The sequence below is a fragment of the Procambarus clarkii genome, chromosome 43 (genome assembly GCF_040958095.1).
Source record: "Procambarus clarkii isolate CNS0578487 chromosome 43, FALCON_Pclarkii_2.0, whole genome shotgun sequence".
In the NCBI taxonomy this organism is placed as follows: Eukaryota; Metazoa; Arthropoda; class Malacostraca; order Decapoda; family Cambaridae; genus Procambarus; species Procambarus clarkii.
Genome location: NC_091192.1, coordinates 12,408,394 through 12,422,664, shown reverse-complemented (window position 1 = coordinate 12,422,664; position 14,271 = coordinate 12,408,394). Strand labels below are relative to the sequence as shown.

At 50.8% G+C, this 14,271-nt stretch overlaps 1 protein-coding gene across 1 annotated transcript; it reads left to right on the top strand.

Annotated features, from left to right (window-relative positions):
- The first annotated feature begins 6 nt into the window (after positions 1-6).
- LOC123756010 (ice nucleation protein-like) lies at positions 7-2,418 on the top strand. Its single transcript, XM_045739023.1, has one exon. The coding sequence runs from the start codon at positions 7-9 to the stop codon at positions 2,416-2,418; it is 2,412 nt and encodes an 803-aa protein (XP_045594979.1).
- The last annotated feature ends 11,853 nt before the right edge of the window (positions 2,419-14,271 follow it).

Genomic DNA, 14,271 nt, shown 5'->3' with positions numbered 1-14,271 from the left:
ATTACAATGGTTGCCACATGCCTGCAGGCGGACCGCGCTCTTCATCTGCACTTTGGTGTCAGCAGTGGTGGGACTCAACCTGTCAGCAGTGGTGGTACTCAGCCAGTCAGCAGTGGTGGGACTCAACCGGTCAGCAGTGGTGGGACTCAATCTGTCAGCAGTGGTGGTACTCAACCGGTCAGCAGTGGTGGGACTCAACCTGTCAGCAGTGGTGGTACTCAACCAGTCAGCAGTGGTGGGACTCAACCGGTCAGCAGTGGTGGGACTCAATCTGTCAGCAGCGGTGGTACTCAACCAGTCAGCAGTGGTGGGACTCAACCGGTCAGCAGTGGTGGTACTCAACCAGTCAGCAGTGGTGGGACTCAACCGGTCAGCAGTGGTGGGACTCAATCTGTCAGCAGCGGTGGGACTCAATCTGTCAGCAGCGGTGGGACTCAACCGGTCAGCAGTGGTGGGACTCAACCAGTCAGCAGTGGTGGGACTCAACCTGTCAGCAGTGGTGGGACTCAACCAGTCAGCAGTGGTGGTACTCAACCAGTCAGCAGTGGTGGGACTCAACCAGTCAGCAGTGGTGGGACTCAACCTGTCAGCAGTGGTGGGACTCAATCTGTCAGCAGTGGTGGGACTCAACCTGTCAGCAGTGGTGGGACTCAACCTGTCAGCAGTGGTGGGACTCAACCTGTCAGCAGTGGTGGGACTCAATCTGTCAGCAGTGGTGGGACTCAACCTGTCAGCAGTGGTGGGACTCAACCTGTCAGCAGTGGTGGGACTCAACCGGTCAGCAGTGGTGGGACTCAACCTGTCAGCAGTGGTGGACTCAATCTGTCAGCAGTGGTGGGACTCAACCTGTCAGCAGTGGTGGGACTCAATCTGTCAGCAGTGGTGGGACTCAATCTGTCAGCAGTGGTGGGACTCAACCTGTCAGCAGTGGTGGGACTCAATCTGTCAGCAGTGGTGGGACTCAACCTGTCAGCAGTGGTGGGACTCAACCGGTCAGCAGTGGTGGGACTCAACCTGTCAGCAGTGGTGGGACTCAACCAGTCAGCAGTGGTGGGACTCAACCTGTCAGCAGTGGTGGTACTCAACCAGTCAGCAGTGGTGGGACTCAACCGGTCAGCAGTGGTGGGACTCAACTGGTCAGCAGTGGTGGGACTCAACCTGTCAGCAGTGGTGGGACTCAACCTGTCAGCAGTGGTGGGACTCAACTGGTCAACAGTGGTGGGACTCAACCGGTCAGCAGTGGTGGGACTCAACCTGTCAGCAATGGTGGTACTCAACCAGTCAGCAGTGGTGGGACTCAACCGGTCAGCAGTGGTGGGACTCAACTGGTCAGCAGTGGTGGGACTCAACCTGTCAGCAGTGGTGGGACTCAACTGGTCAGCAGTGGTGGGACTCAACCGGTCAGCAGTGGTGGGACTCAACCGGTCAGCAGTGGTGGGACTCAACCAGTCAGCAGTGGTGGGACTCAACCTGTCAGCAGTGGTGGGACTCAACCGGTCAGCAGTGGTGGGACTCAACCTGTCAGCAGTGGTGGGACTCAACCGGTCAGCAGTGGTGGGACTCAACCTGTCAGCAGTGGTGGGACTCAACCGGTCAGCAGTGGTGGGACTCAACCTGTCAGCAGTGGTGGGACTCAACCGGTCAGCAGTGGTGGGACTCAACCTGTCAGCAGTGGTGGGACTCAACCAGTCAGCAGTGGTGGGACTCAACCTGTCAGCAGTGGTGGGACTCAACCTGTCAGCAGTGGTGGGACTCAACCTGTCAGCAGTGGTGGTACTCAACCAGTCAGCAGTGGTGGGACTCAACCGGTCAGCAGTGGTGGGACTCAACCGGTCAGCAGTGGTGGGACTCAACCTGTCAGCAGTGGTGGTACTCAACCAGTCAGCAGTGGTGGGACTCAACCGGTCAGCAGTGGTGGGACTCAACTGGTCAGCAGTGGTGGGACTCAACCGGTCAGCAGTGGTGGGACTCAACCGGTCAGCAGTGGTGGGACTCAACCAGTCAGCAGTGGTGGGACTCAACCTGTCAGCAGTGGTGGGACTCAACCGGTCAGCAGTGGTGGGACTCAACCTGTCAGCAGTGGTGGGACTCAACCGGTCAGCAGTGGTGGGACTCAACCTGTCGGCAGTGGTGGGACTCAACCGGTCAGCAGTGGTGGGACTCAACCTGTCAGCAGTGGTGGGACTCAACCGGTCAGCAGTGGTGGGACTCAACCGGTCAGCAGTGGTGGGACTCAACCGGTCAGCAGTGGTGGGACTCAACCGGTCAGCAGTGGTGGGACTCAACCTGTCAGCAGTGGTGGGACTCAACCGGTCAGCAGTGGTGGGACTCAACTGGTCAGCAGTGGTGGGACTCAACCGGTCAGCAGTGGTGGGACTCAACCAGTTTCCACCGGTTCGCTTTAATAAGTTCCAATAATTTCTCGAGTTCGCCGAATCGGTTCTTAACAGTTTTAGTTTCATGCGCGATTTTTCTTTATAGTGAATATATATTCCATTAAAAAACATTAAATTTAAATTTAACGATATTTTCAAGTGTCAACATAATATTAATGGTAGGAGCTTCTTAACCCCTGGCGGTGAACGAAGGGTTGGCGAGGTGGTGCAACATACCTCAAGGTCAGAGTGTAAGAACACTCTTACATAGATTCAATCAAGTTTGTAAAGTCCTAATATATGTACATAGACATGGATACATCTTTCAAAGGTCTTAACGAGATAAGTCATACACAGGGTCAAGTTGAAGTACGTTTATTGAGACAATAAAATACATCTCAAAAGGATAGAGTAGCTAAGTCTATTTCTATCCTCGTCAACTTAAAGTCCCTCAAGAGGCGCACAAACTCAGCGAGTACAAATCAACAAATCACAGTACAAGAATCACATTTTACATTGTTGATTAATATAGTAAACACAGCATTTAAGTGTTACACTCTTGGGACAAAGTGCTTGTAGCTCGTAAGTATTCTATCATACCATTATCACACATCAAAACAATTTGATGTTGTACACTACTTATTTCCTTATTTCTATAGTTGTCAATAAGTTGACACTAATACATAATTATTTAATATGTGGGCGTGCAGCATACTACATAATTTACACTCTTTATCTTTTTCACTGACAACAACACCGTATTGCCAGAAATATTTGTATCCTACTCGTAACCTCATGTAAACTGAGTCCTTCAGAGTAGACTTTCCTCTACCATAAGTGAAGGACGAATTTGTGCTTATTATTGCATAACGCTTAGGCGTGTTACTGCTGTCTACCATGCATTGCCGTTCTCTTAACTTGCCGTTTTCTGATATACAACATCGACACGAGTTTTTCCAAGGCTCTCTTCGCTATCTCAACAACTGCTTCATTCAACAGTATTCCCACATGTGAAGGCGTCCACATGAATCTTACTTAATATCCATTTTTTCTAATGTCTAAACATTCTCTCTACTCTCGATCACAATATTCTGGTATACTGGTCGTCTGCTATTTAAAAACTCCAACGTTTCTCTACTGTTTATAAAGAAACAACCAATTTTCCACACTGACTACTTCCTGTAATCCTGCTAATACACCTTGGAGTTCAGCCTGCGCTGAAGAGACATTGCCAGTTAAGCGGCGTCCAATAACAGTATCTACAGTGCCGATGTCAGTGTACTCCCTAATCAAGACTCCACATCCTGTCATTCCATCCCTAGCTACTGAAATTTTCATCAAAAACGCCCAGTTGACCCCCTCAATAGGTCGCTGTGTCCATAGAAGGTGCGCTAATGTTACGAAAAACTAGCTTTAACTATCTCTTAGAGATTTCCCTTTGACGCATACAAACATAGGAAATAAAGGTGGGAAGTTTTGCAATGACGGATGTTCTGCCCGGGTGGCCTTAAGCCAGTCCCATAAGTTAGTCAGTTCTGGGCGTCGAGGCCAGTCCCATAAGCTGGTCAGTTCTGGGCGTCGAGGCCAGTCCCATAAGTTGGTCAGTTCTGGGCGTCGAGGCCAGTCCCATAAGTTGGTCAGTTCTGGGCGTCAAGGCCAGTCCCATAAGTTGGTCAGTTCTGGGCGTCGAGGCCAGTCCCATAAGTTGGTCAGTTCTGGACGTCGAGGCCAGTCCCATAAGTTGGTCAGTTCTGGACGTCGAGGCCAGTCCCATAAGTTGGTCAGTTCTGGGCGTCGAGGCCAGTCCCATAAGTTGGTCAGTTCTGGGCGTCGAGGTCCCGCAGTTCCCGGAAAGTAGAGGAGTGGGAGGATGCCTCTCATTAGCATCTCGGGATCTTGCTATATGAAATAATTCTTGTCTTTTTTTGCCATCTAATTTTATTTTGGCGTCTTGGAGAATATTCACCGGGTAACCTCTATTTCTGACGTGATGGGTGAAGGAAATGAGGCTGGATGAAAACAATCACTAACATGAACTGGGAGACAGAACTCGGCAGCATGACATGAAGGTGGGTTCATTTCCCTCCACAACATGACTCCCTCATGTTGATGTACCAGGTTGCTATTGAAGATAATTATAAACAATCCATGGGTTACAAATGCCATACGACTGCCACTCAACAAATAGCAGAATATAAGGAAATACAACATACGGGTCATTTTTTCAAAGAAGCAATAACGATGAACATCTATTAATTTATATATACAGTATACTACTGGAGTACCCGGGTCTGTCTGTCTACTCTTTTCTCTTTACCGCTCTCTCTCTCTCTCTCTCTCTCTCTCTCTCTCTCTCTGGGGAAAACTGACTCGTGGGATTTATTTATTTACAATTTATTAGTTTATATTAATTTATTTCTTACGTTAATTTATCTATTTTGATAGCGGACTACATGAATTTATAGTATACTGTATGATATTAAATTCCCATAAATCGTTTTCCACACAAGCTGGGGTTTATTAATGACGTAGTTATCACTCGAAATTAATCGATTGGTAGACATTCACTACAATGTTAAAATGTTAATACTTCATGGATTGGTAAATAAAATGAAACAAATTCAGCTTAACTGTATAATTGGTTATGGCCTGGACAATCAGATATGAACACGGATATCTAACATTCCATTTCCTCTCCCTCTCTCTCTCTCTCTCTCTCTCTCTCTCTCTCTCTCTCTCTCTCTCTCTCTCTCTCTCTCTCTCTCTTGCCACCGGCTAAACTCCAATCTTACCACCATCACCCCTCACCACACACACACACACACACACACACACACACACACACACACACACACACACACACACACACACACACACACACACACACACATACACACTCCCACACACATGCTCATGCGCACATGCACACCCACCACAGTGTAACACACATACTCCACCCCTCACACCCACACACCCACAGGGGGCCGGCCGAGCGGACAGCACGCTGGACTTGTGATCCTGTGGTCCCGGATTCGATCCCGGCCGAGAAACATTGAGCAGAGTTTCTTTCACCTTATGCCCCTGTTACGTAGCAGTAAATAGGTTCCTGGGAGTTAGTCAGCTATCATGGGCTGCTACCTGGTGTGTGTGTGTGATGTGAAAAAAAAATAGTAGTAGTACTAGTTAGAAACAGTTGATTGACAGTTGAGAGGCGGGCCGAAAGAGCACACCTCAACCCCCACAAGCACAACTAGGTGAATACACTTCACCCCCACCCCCCCCCCCCCCCCCACACACTATTCTGAACACTGGAATAGGGAACAAACATGGCAGCGAGACACCAAAATAGAGAGAGAAATGGGGGACAAGATGACTCGATTAAGGAGGCAATCGCTCGCATGTGGAGGGAAATCAGTGAAGAACTGAAGGTAATGAGGGAGAAAGTAACCAACCTGCAGGATGAGCTGAGGGCAGCAAAGGAGAAGATAAAAAAGCCTGGAAGAGAATCCTACTCAATACCAGACACGAACCATCCCTCAGGAAGCTGGTAATGTATGTGTAGAGGAGACTTCTACACCACAACACGCATTTGCAGATTTGTTTAAAAAGAGCCCTGAAGCTATGTCTGCAGTAAAGGAAGTTGCCTGAAAGTGGCTACTTCTCAGGAAGCAGCTAGGTGTACAAGCCAGCTGATAGAGAGAAAAAGAGCAGTAGTCGTAGTAGGCATTAACGTACAAGCAGGAGGACCAGTCCAATGGAGTGGAGAGACAAGGACAAAACTGCAGTTTAAGAAGATCCTTGAAGGGATACAGATGGAAAGGGCTGAATGTAATATTGAGAAGGTTTTTTCAGGCTTGGATAGTACAACAAGGACAAAGGCCGATTGATAAAGGTGGTATTCATGAGTGAGAACACAAAAGAGGACCTGTTAGCAAGGAAGAACAAACTACTAAATGTACAAACTACTAAATGCACCGAAATTCAAAAAGTTATTCCTGCTGAGGGATATGACAAGGGACGAGAGAATGAGGGCAGCAGTCATAAGGATGGAGTGCAGGGTGAGAGAAGGAATCAGGGAACCACAACCCCGAACCCTACAATCCCAGAGGGGAGCAGGGAACCCTCTACAAGCAGTTCAATAGCCCCAGTGAGAGGAGCACCACCCTTACCTTCCATCCAATAGAAGTCCTACCTGCCCCAAGCCCTCCCTTCCCCCCTCCCTTTTCCCCCACCCCGCTAAGCCCTCCCATCTCCCCCATCCCCTAAGCCCTCCATTCTCCCCCCCCCCCAAGTCTTCCCTCCTATCCCCCCCCCCCCCCCCCCCCACAAGAAGCAGCAGATAAGTTTGTCCCGGTCTAAAAGGAAAGAAACGAAATGCAGATGAGAAACCCATGGTTCACTCAGAGATGTAAGCTGGCAAAGCAACACAGTAGAAGGGCGTGGAGAAACTATAGAAATAACAGGACACTTGAGAGCAGAGAAAGATACCAGAGTGCCAGGAATAAATATGTCAGGGTGAGAAGAGAGGCAGAAGGGCAATACGAAAATGACATCGCAAGCAAGACAGACTCAACCAATGTTGCTAAAATGGGGTGCAGATTTTTTTCAACCTAAGATGTGCGGGGGTGCAGGTGAGGTGCAGAGGGTGCAGGTGAGGTGCAGGTGAGGTGCAGGGGGTGCAGGTGAGGTACAGGGGTGCAGGTGAGGTACAGGGGGGTGCAAGAGAGGTGCAACAAACAGCCATCACTCTCCGGCACAACGGGATAAACACCTACACAAGGTCGACCTGTTGTCTAACACCTGCAAGAATTTCCTCGTGAGTACCAAGGTGGTCTTCCAGCCCCCCCTGGTGAAGATGGTCACTCCTCCAGCAGGACCACAACACCTGCCTCACCTCCCAGAGGTCCCGTCACTCCTCCAGCAGGACCACAACACCTGCCTCACCTCCCAGAGGTCCCGTCACTCCTCCAGCAGGACCACAACACCTGCCTCACCTCCCAGAGGTCCCGTCACTCCTCCAGCAGGACCACAACACCTGCCTCACCTCCCAGAGGTCCCGTCACTCCTCCAGCAGGACCACAACACCTGCCTCACCCCCCAGAGGTCCCGTCACTCCTCCAGCAGGACCACAACACCTGCCTCACCTCCCAGAGGTCCCGTCACTCCTCCAGCAGGACCACAACACCTGCCTCACCTCCCAGAGGTCCCGTCACTCCTCCAGCAGGACCACAACACCTGTCCCACCTCCCAGAGGTCCCGTCACTCCTCCAGGAGGACCACAACACCTGCCTCACCTCCCAGAGGTCCCGTCACTCCTCCAGCAGGACCACAACACCTGCCTCACCTCCCAGAGGTCCCGTCACTCCTCCAGCAGGACCACAACACCTGCCTCACCTCCCAGAGGTCAGCCATGGGCGTGGAGGCCCCCAGTGTGGGCGTCAGCCATGGGCGTGGTGGCCCCCAGTGTGGGCGTCAGCCATGGGCGTGGAGGCCCCCAGTGTGGGCGTCAGCCATGGGCGTGGAGGCCCCCAGTGTGGGCGTCAGCCATGGGCGTGGTGGCCCCCAGTGTGGGCGTCAGCCATGGGCGTGGTGGCCCCCAGTGTGGGCGTCAGCCATGGGCGTGGTGGCCCCCAGTGTGGGCGTGGTGGCCCCCAGTGTGGGCGTCAGCTAGTCAGCGTCACCTACATAACCATAGGTGCGGATCATGCGGAGGACATGGTGAGTCATGGAGACGATGGTGGGTCATGTGGGAGGACATGTTCGGTCATCGAGAATAACGATGTCAACGCCACCTGTTGAGCACACCCGACCTCATTTTCAGTTCCCAGGTGGAAGGCTATAATCGAGCTGACATCTGTGTAGTTTCCTTCTTTCTATACAATTTTTACTCCTCAGTAATGTGGCAGATACCTTAGTCGACAGGAATAAGTTCACCCAAGGCAGTCCTGAACTTAAGAGGTTGGCAGAGTTGGTGGAGACTGATTTGTCTGTGATAACCAGCGAAGAAGTGATGATTGGACAGACGTATTCCGGGATGGCCCAGTTGAGTTGTCACCTGGCGAGGCTATATGTAGGCTACTGATCTTCATGGCCGCCTGGCGAGGCTATATGTAGGCTACTGATCTTCATGGCCGCCAGGCGAGGCTATATGTAGGCTACTGATCTTCATGGCCGCCTGGCGAGGCTATATGTAGATGTTACGGCCACTTCCGGCCAGTAACCGGGTTCTTGCTGTTATAACCCCCTCTTCTATATCGAACCCCAAGTCGGTGGTAAGCTTTCAAGAACTGGCAGTGGCAAGTAGTAGTACAAAGAATAAAAAAGGGATAAACAATACACACACCTTCACCAATATATTAACACCTTCACCACTATATATATATATATATATATATATATATATATATATATATATATATATATATATATATATATATATATATATATATATATATTAAATTAAAGTATTACTACACCTATTTACAATAGTGTCTCTTTCACGCAGGACACAATACATCGGCAGTGTTCATCACTCCCGGTGAATCCACTTTCCAGGTACACGTCGTCCACACCTAATGGCAAACACCGGCGAGTTCATCTTCTTCAACATGGGCCAGTCCACACACACCGTATCATCACGGTGTGCCAATACTTCCACCTCCACTCCAGATATACACTGGCAGAGGGTTTCAGCAACACGCTGATAGGGGTCTCAAACAATTACATACAGGGGTAGTTAACACCCTGGCAGAAGTCCATAGCATAAGCTCGCTAGCAGCACTTCTCAACAGACGCACCACTGTCGTCGCGTAACTCCGTTCAGTCCCTGGTACGACAGCCCATCCAACACTGCTATAACCAACGACGGCCACTTTGCCCTTTCACAGGACCAAGTTAAGAGTTCTTGGAGTGCCCAAGGTGAACTGCCCTCCTTGCCGCAATTGCCTCCTTATATCACCTCTGTGAACATAAAACACCATTAATTAGATTGAAAGTATACAAGGGGGGGGGGGGGAGGGCCCTTAGGACAACACCCATCCACCGGGAATTTAAATTGTAACTTATAGCTACAACCTAGATGGCGTTGATCTTGATAGGCCAACCACCAGGAGTCATCCTCATCGACCTCACCTTCTAACCGAGACAGGAAACTGAAGCCGTTCACTGATACTAAGCCACCACCAACAGATGGCGTTGTATGTGTTACACCCAATACTGGAGGAGTTGAAGTGCAGACCCATTGATGGCGCTGGAATCACCACTCCATACTCCAGCGACGGTGTCGATACCGTAACAGTAGGCTACTGTTCCACATGGCCGCCTGGTGAGGCTATATGTAGGCTACTGATCCACATGGCCGCCTAGTGAGGCTACATGTAGGCTACTGATCCACATGGCCACCTGATAAGGCTATATGTAGGCTACTGATCCACATGGCCACCTGGTGAGGCTATATGTAGGCTACTGATCCACATGGCCACCTGATAAGGCTATATGTAAGCTACAGATCCACATGGCCACCTGGTGAGGCTATATGTAGACTTTGTTCCACATGGCCGCCTGGTGAGGCTGTATGTAGGCTACTGATCCACATGGCCACCTGGGAGAGGCTATATGTAGGCTACTGATCCACATGGCCGCCTGGCGAGGTTATATGTAGGCTACTGATCCACATGGCCGCCTAGTGAGGCTATATGTAGGCTACTGATCCACATGGCCGCCTGGCGAGGTTATATGTAGGCTACTGATCCACATGGCCACCTGGGAGAGGCTATATGTAGACTTTGTTCCACATGGCCGCCTGGTGAGGCTGTATGTAGGCTACTGATCCACATGGCCGCCTGGTGAGGCTATATGTAGGCTACTGATCCACATGGCTGCCTGGTGAGGCTATATGTAGGCTACTGATCCACATGGCTGCCTGGCGGGGCTATATGTAGGCTACTGATCCACATGGCCACCTGGCGACAGAGCACTCGCGCCTTGGTGACATATTACCCGGTCATTGGACATTCTGACGGCACTAGCTACTCAACATAGTGCCACAGTCACAATTATGGCACTGAACACCCTGACGGTTCCCAGTACCTTCCACCAGGCCTAATTCCTGTACACCAGCAACACTAAAATAAACCAAGACAACAATTTGGCTTGCAGGCGGTGTACAATAACTGGCAATTGAGGTGCAAAAAATATACATAACTACGTCTTATAATGTAACGAGGACGCGTATTGGCCATATCTTGTATAACTGACTCAGGTGTCAAAAGGCCACCTGATTGGTGCCAACAGGTTTTTACCCGAGTCTGGTGAGTTTTCACGTACGTGTAAAATGCGAGGCTTTTGGTGCTCACATCGCTGACCTTAACCGCAAGATACGTCAACGATGTGGACTTGACCGATGGGTGGTGAATATTGTCCACGTGAGGCTACACATGCGTGTGGCGAGAGGAGGTCGGTCCGCCAGCTTGTTCTGTTCTAGGGGGGTTGTGACCACGGTGTTCTGGCCACTAGGGAGGTTGTGGCCATGGTGTTCTGGCCACTAGGGAGGTTGTGGCCATGGTGTTCTGGCCACTAGGGAGGTTGTGGCCATGGTGTTCTGGCCACTAGGGAGGTTGTGGCCATGGTGTTCTGGCCACTAGGGAGGTTGTGGCCACGGTGTTCTGGCCACTAGGGAGGTTGTGGCCATGGTGTTCTGGCCACTAGGGAGGTTGTGGCCATGGTGTTCTGGCCACTAGGGAGGTTGTGGCCATGGTGTTCTGGCTACTAGGGAGGTTGTGGCCATGGTGTTCTGGCCACTAGGGAGGTTGTGGCCACGGTGTTCTGGCCACTAGGGAGGTTGTGGCCACGGTGTTCTGGCCACTAGGGAGGTTGTGGCCACGGTGTTCTGGCCACTAGGGAGGTTGTGGCCACGGTGTTCTGGCCACTAGGGAGGTTGTGGCCATGGTGTTCTGGCCACTAGGGAGGTTGTGGCCATGGTGTTCTGGCCACTAGGGAGGTTGTGGCCATGGTGTTCTGGCCACTAGGGAGGTTGTGGCCACGGTGTTCTGGCCACTAGGGAGGTTGTGGCCACGGTGTTCTGGCCACTAGGGAGGTTGTGGCCATGGTGTTATGGCCACTAGGGAGGTTGTGGCCATGGTGTTCTGGCCACTAGGGAGGTTGTGGCCATGGTGTTCTGGCCACTAGGGAGGTTGTGGCCATGGTGTTCTGGCCACTAGGGAGGTTGTGGCCACGGTGTTCTGGCCACTAGGGAGGTTGTGGCCATGGTGTTCTGGCCACTAGGGAGGTTGTGGCCATGGTGTTCTGGCCACTAGGGAGGTTGTGACCATGGTGTTCTGGCCACTAGGGAGGTTGTGGCCATGGTGTTCTGGCCACTAGGGAGGTTGTGGCCACGGTGTTCTGGCCACTAGGGAGGTTGTGGCCACGGTGTTCTGGCCACTAGGGAGGTTGTGGCCACGGTGTTCTGGCCACTAGGGAGGTTGTGGCCATGGTGTTCTGGCCACTAGGGAGGTTGTGGCCACGGTGTTCTGGCCACTAGGGAGGTTGTGGCCATGGTGTTCTGGCCACTAGGGAGGTTGTGGCCACGGTGTTCTGGCCACTAGGGAGGTTGTGGCCATGGTGTTCTGGCCACTAGGGAGGTTGTGGCCACGGTGTTCTGGCCACTAGGGAGGTTGTGGCCATGGTGTTCTGGCCACTAGGGAGGTTGTGGCCATGGTGTTCTGGCCACTAGGGAGGTTGTGGCCACGGTGTTCTGGCCACTAGGGAGGTTGTGGCCATGGTGTTATGGCCACTAGGGAGGTTGTGGCCACGGTGTTCTGGCCACTAGGGAGGTTGTGGCCATGGTGTTCTGGCCACTAGGGAGGTTGTGGCCACGGTGTTCTGGCTACTAGGGAGGTTGTGGCCATGGTGTTCTGGCCACTAGGGAGGTTGTGGCCACGGTGTTCTGGCTACTAGGGAGGTTGTGGCCATGGTGTTCTGGCCACTAGGGAGGTTGTGGCCACGGTGTTCTGGCCACTAGGGAGGTTGTGGCCACGGTGTTCTGGCTACTAGGGAGGTTGTGGCCATGGTGTTCTGGCCACTAGGGAGGTTGTGGCCACGGTGTTCTGGCCACTAGGGAGGTTGTGGCCACGGTGTTATGGCCACTAGGGAGGCTGTGACCATGGTGCTGTAGGCTGGGAATGTTGTACTGACCGTGAGCTACCTTCACCACGCCTTGTGACCTTGCTCTCCTGCACCTGTATATTAAGTAGAGATTATGTGCGGTTACCTGACTCACTGGGTGACCTGGCTCGCCTGGATATGGGTAAATGTGAGGCAGGCACTTGACTCACCCATCATCTGAATCCTATCATTAAATAATAATAATAATACTAATAAAAGTAAATAATTAAATATTAATAGCAACAACAATTAGTCCTAAAAATATATTCCTGGTTGCTTTACCTGGTATTGATGCATGGTGTAATATTGTAATTTTTTTCACCAGGGCGCTGCTGAGGCCGAGACGTGTGTCAGTGAGCAGTAGTGAAGGCGGCAGAGTTAGTGGTGTTCACAACACTGGCTTAGTTGAGACAAGCACCCGCTCCATCACCTCCGAACTCGGGGGTAGAAATAGCCTAAGCTATTCTATCCCTTTGAGATGTATTCTTTCTTGTCTCAATAAACATACTTGAACCCCCGTACTGCCTGCACCAGTCATTACAAGTACAAATACAAATATTTATTCAGGTAAAGTACATACATACAAGGTAAGATACAAAAGTTGATGGATTGTGTTGTGAAAAAATCAGAAAAAAATGGAAAAAGGGTGGGGGGGGGACATGGCAGAAAAAAACAAAAATACAATTTGGTCAACAAACACCATTGTTAAAAATCGTAGACATGGATTGACATTTAGGGGTGAGGTAGGTTACATTGAGTTAATTAGGTGGTAATTAGTTTTTATCTTAAACTGGTTGGGAGAGATACAGTCTTTAACATAATTGGGAAGGTCATTCCACATTTGAGGTCCCTTGATTTGTAAAGCATTACTAGTTTGACTAAGTCGTACTCTTGGAATATCAAATAGGTATTTGTTTCTGGTGTGGTGCTCATGGGATCTGTTACAACCATCTAGGAAGCTTTTAAGGTCAGGATTGACATTACAGTTCAGCGTTTTATATATTGTTATGATCTCAGCCTGCAGGAGAAACGAGTCTCCCTTCTTGAGAGTTATTCAGCAAGCCTGACCTAACTAGAAGGTCTAGCAAGTATTGAGGTGATAACGCATATGTAAAATAGTTGGTTGGATATGTGTAACAGTTTGAGATTATGGGCAATGCAGAAGAAAATAGATAAATGACTGGCTAGGAGATGTGGACATTTTGCTGGAGGCTTGAGGCTCGCTTCTGGAGGACCTTGACCTCACTTGAGTGCCAGACATCGCAGGGGGAAGCCGCGCTTCGTTGAGCTCCCGTCAGAAGGGAACCCCTAGTGATATATCTCTAAGAGAAGAGAAGTGTGCAGACGTGCCAGCTGTGGAATCGAGCTGGGGACGTGTGGTCTCAAGTCGTGGACGATAATTAGTGAATATTAAGCCGCCCGGAGGCATTATTGTGGGCTGTGTGGAGCGCCCTGACCAGGCGCCGTCAGAGGAAAAGCGCCCTCGACCAGTTAATCTGTGGTAAGCACGATATACGCCAGTTCATAGTGATTGCATTGTAGTTGGTCGTGTGCCCAGCGACAGTAGCGATGTTTATTTATAAGTTAGACATGTTTTAATAAGGCAGAAGGCCTGAAATAGGAGAGTGAAGAGGGAGGAACACGGAGCGACGTCCGTCCTCTCTGAGCGCTGGCGGACGACTGAGGGAGCCGGCTCCGGATGGAGGAAGACCCTCCCAGCGAGTGAGGACGCCGC

Coding starts and splice junctions, on each gene's coding strand:
- LOC123756010 (XM_045739023.1), top strand. CDS start 7: ATGGTTGCCACATGCCTGCAGGCGGACCGCGCTCTTCATCTGCACTTT.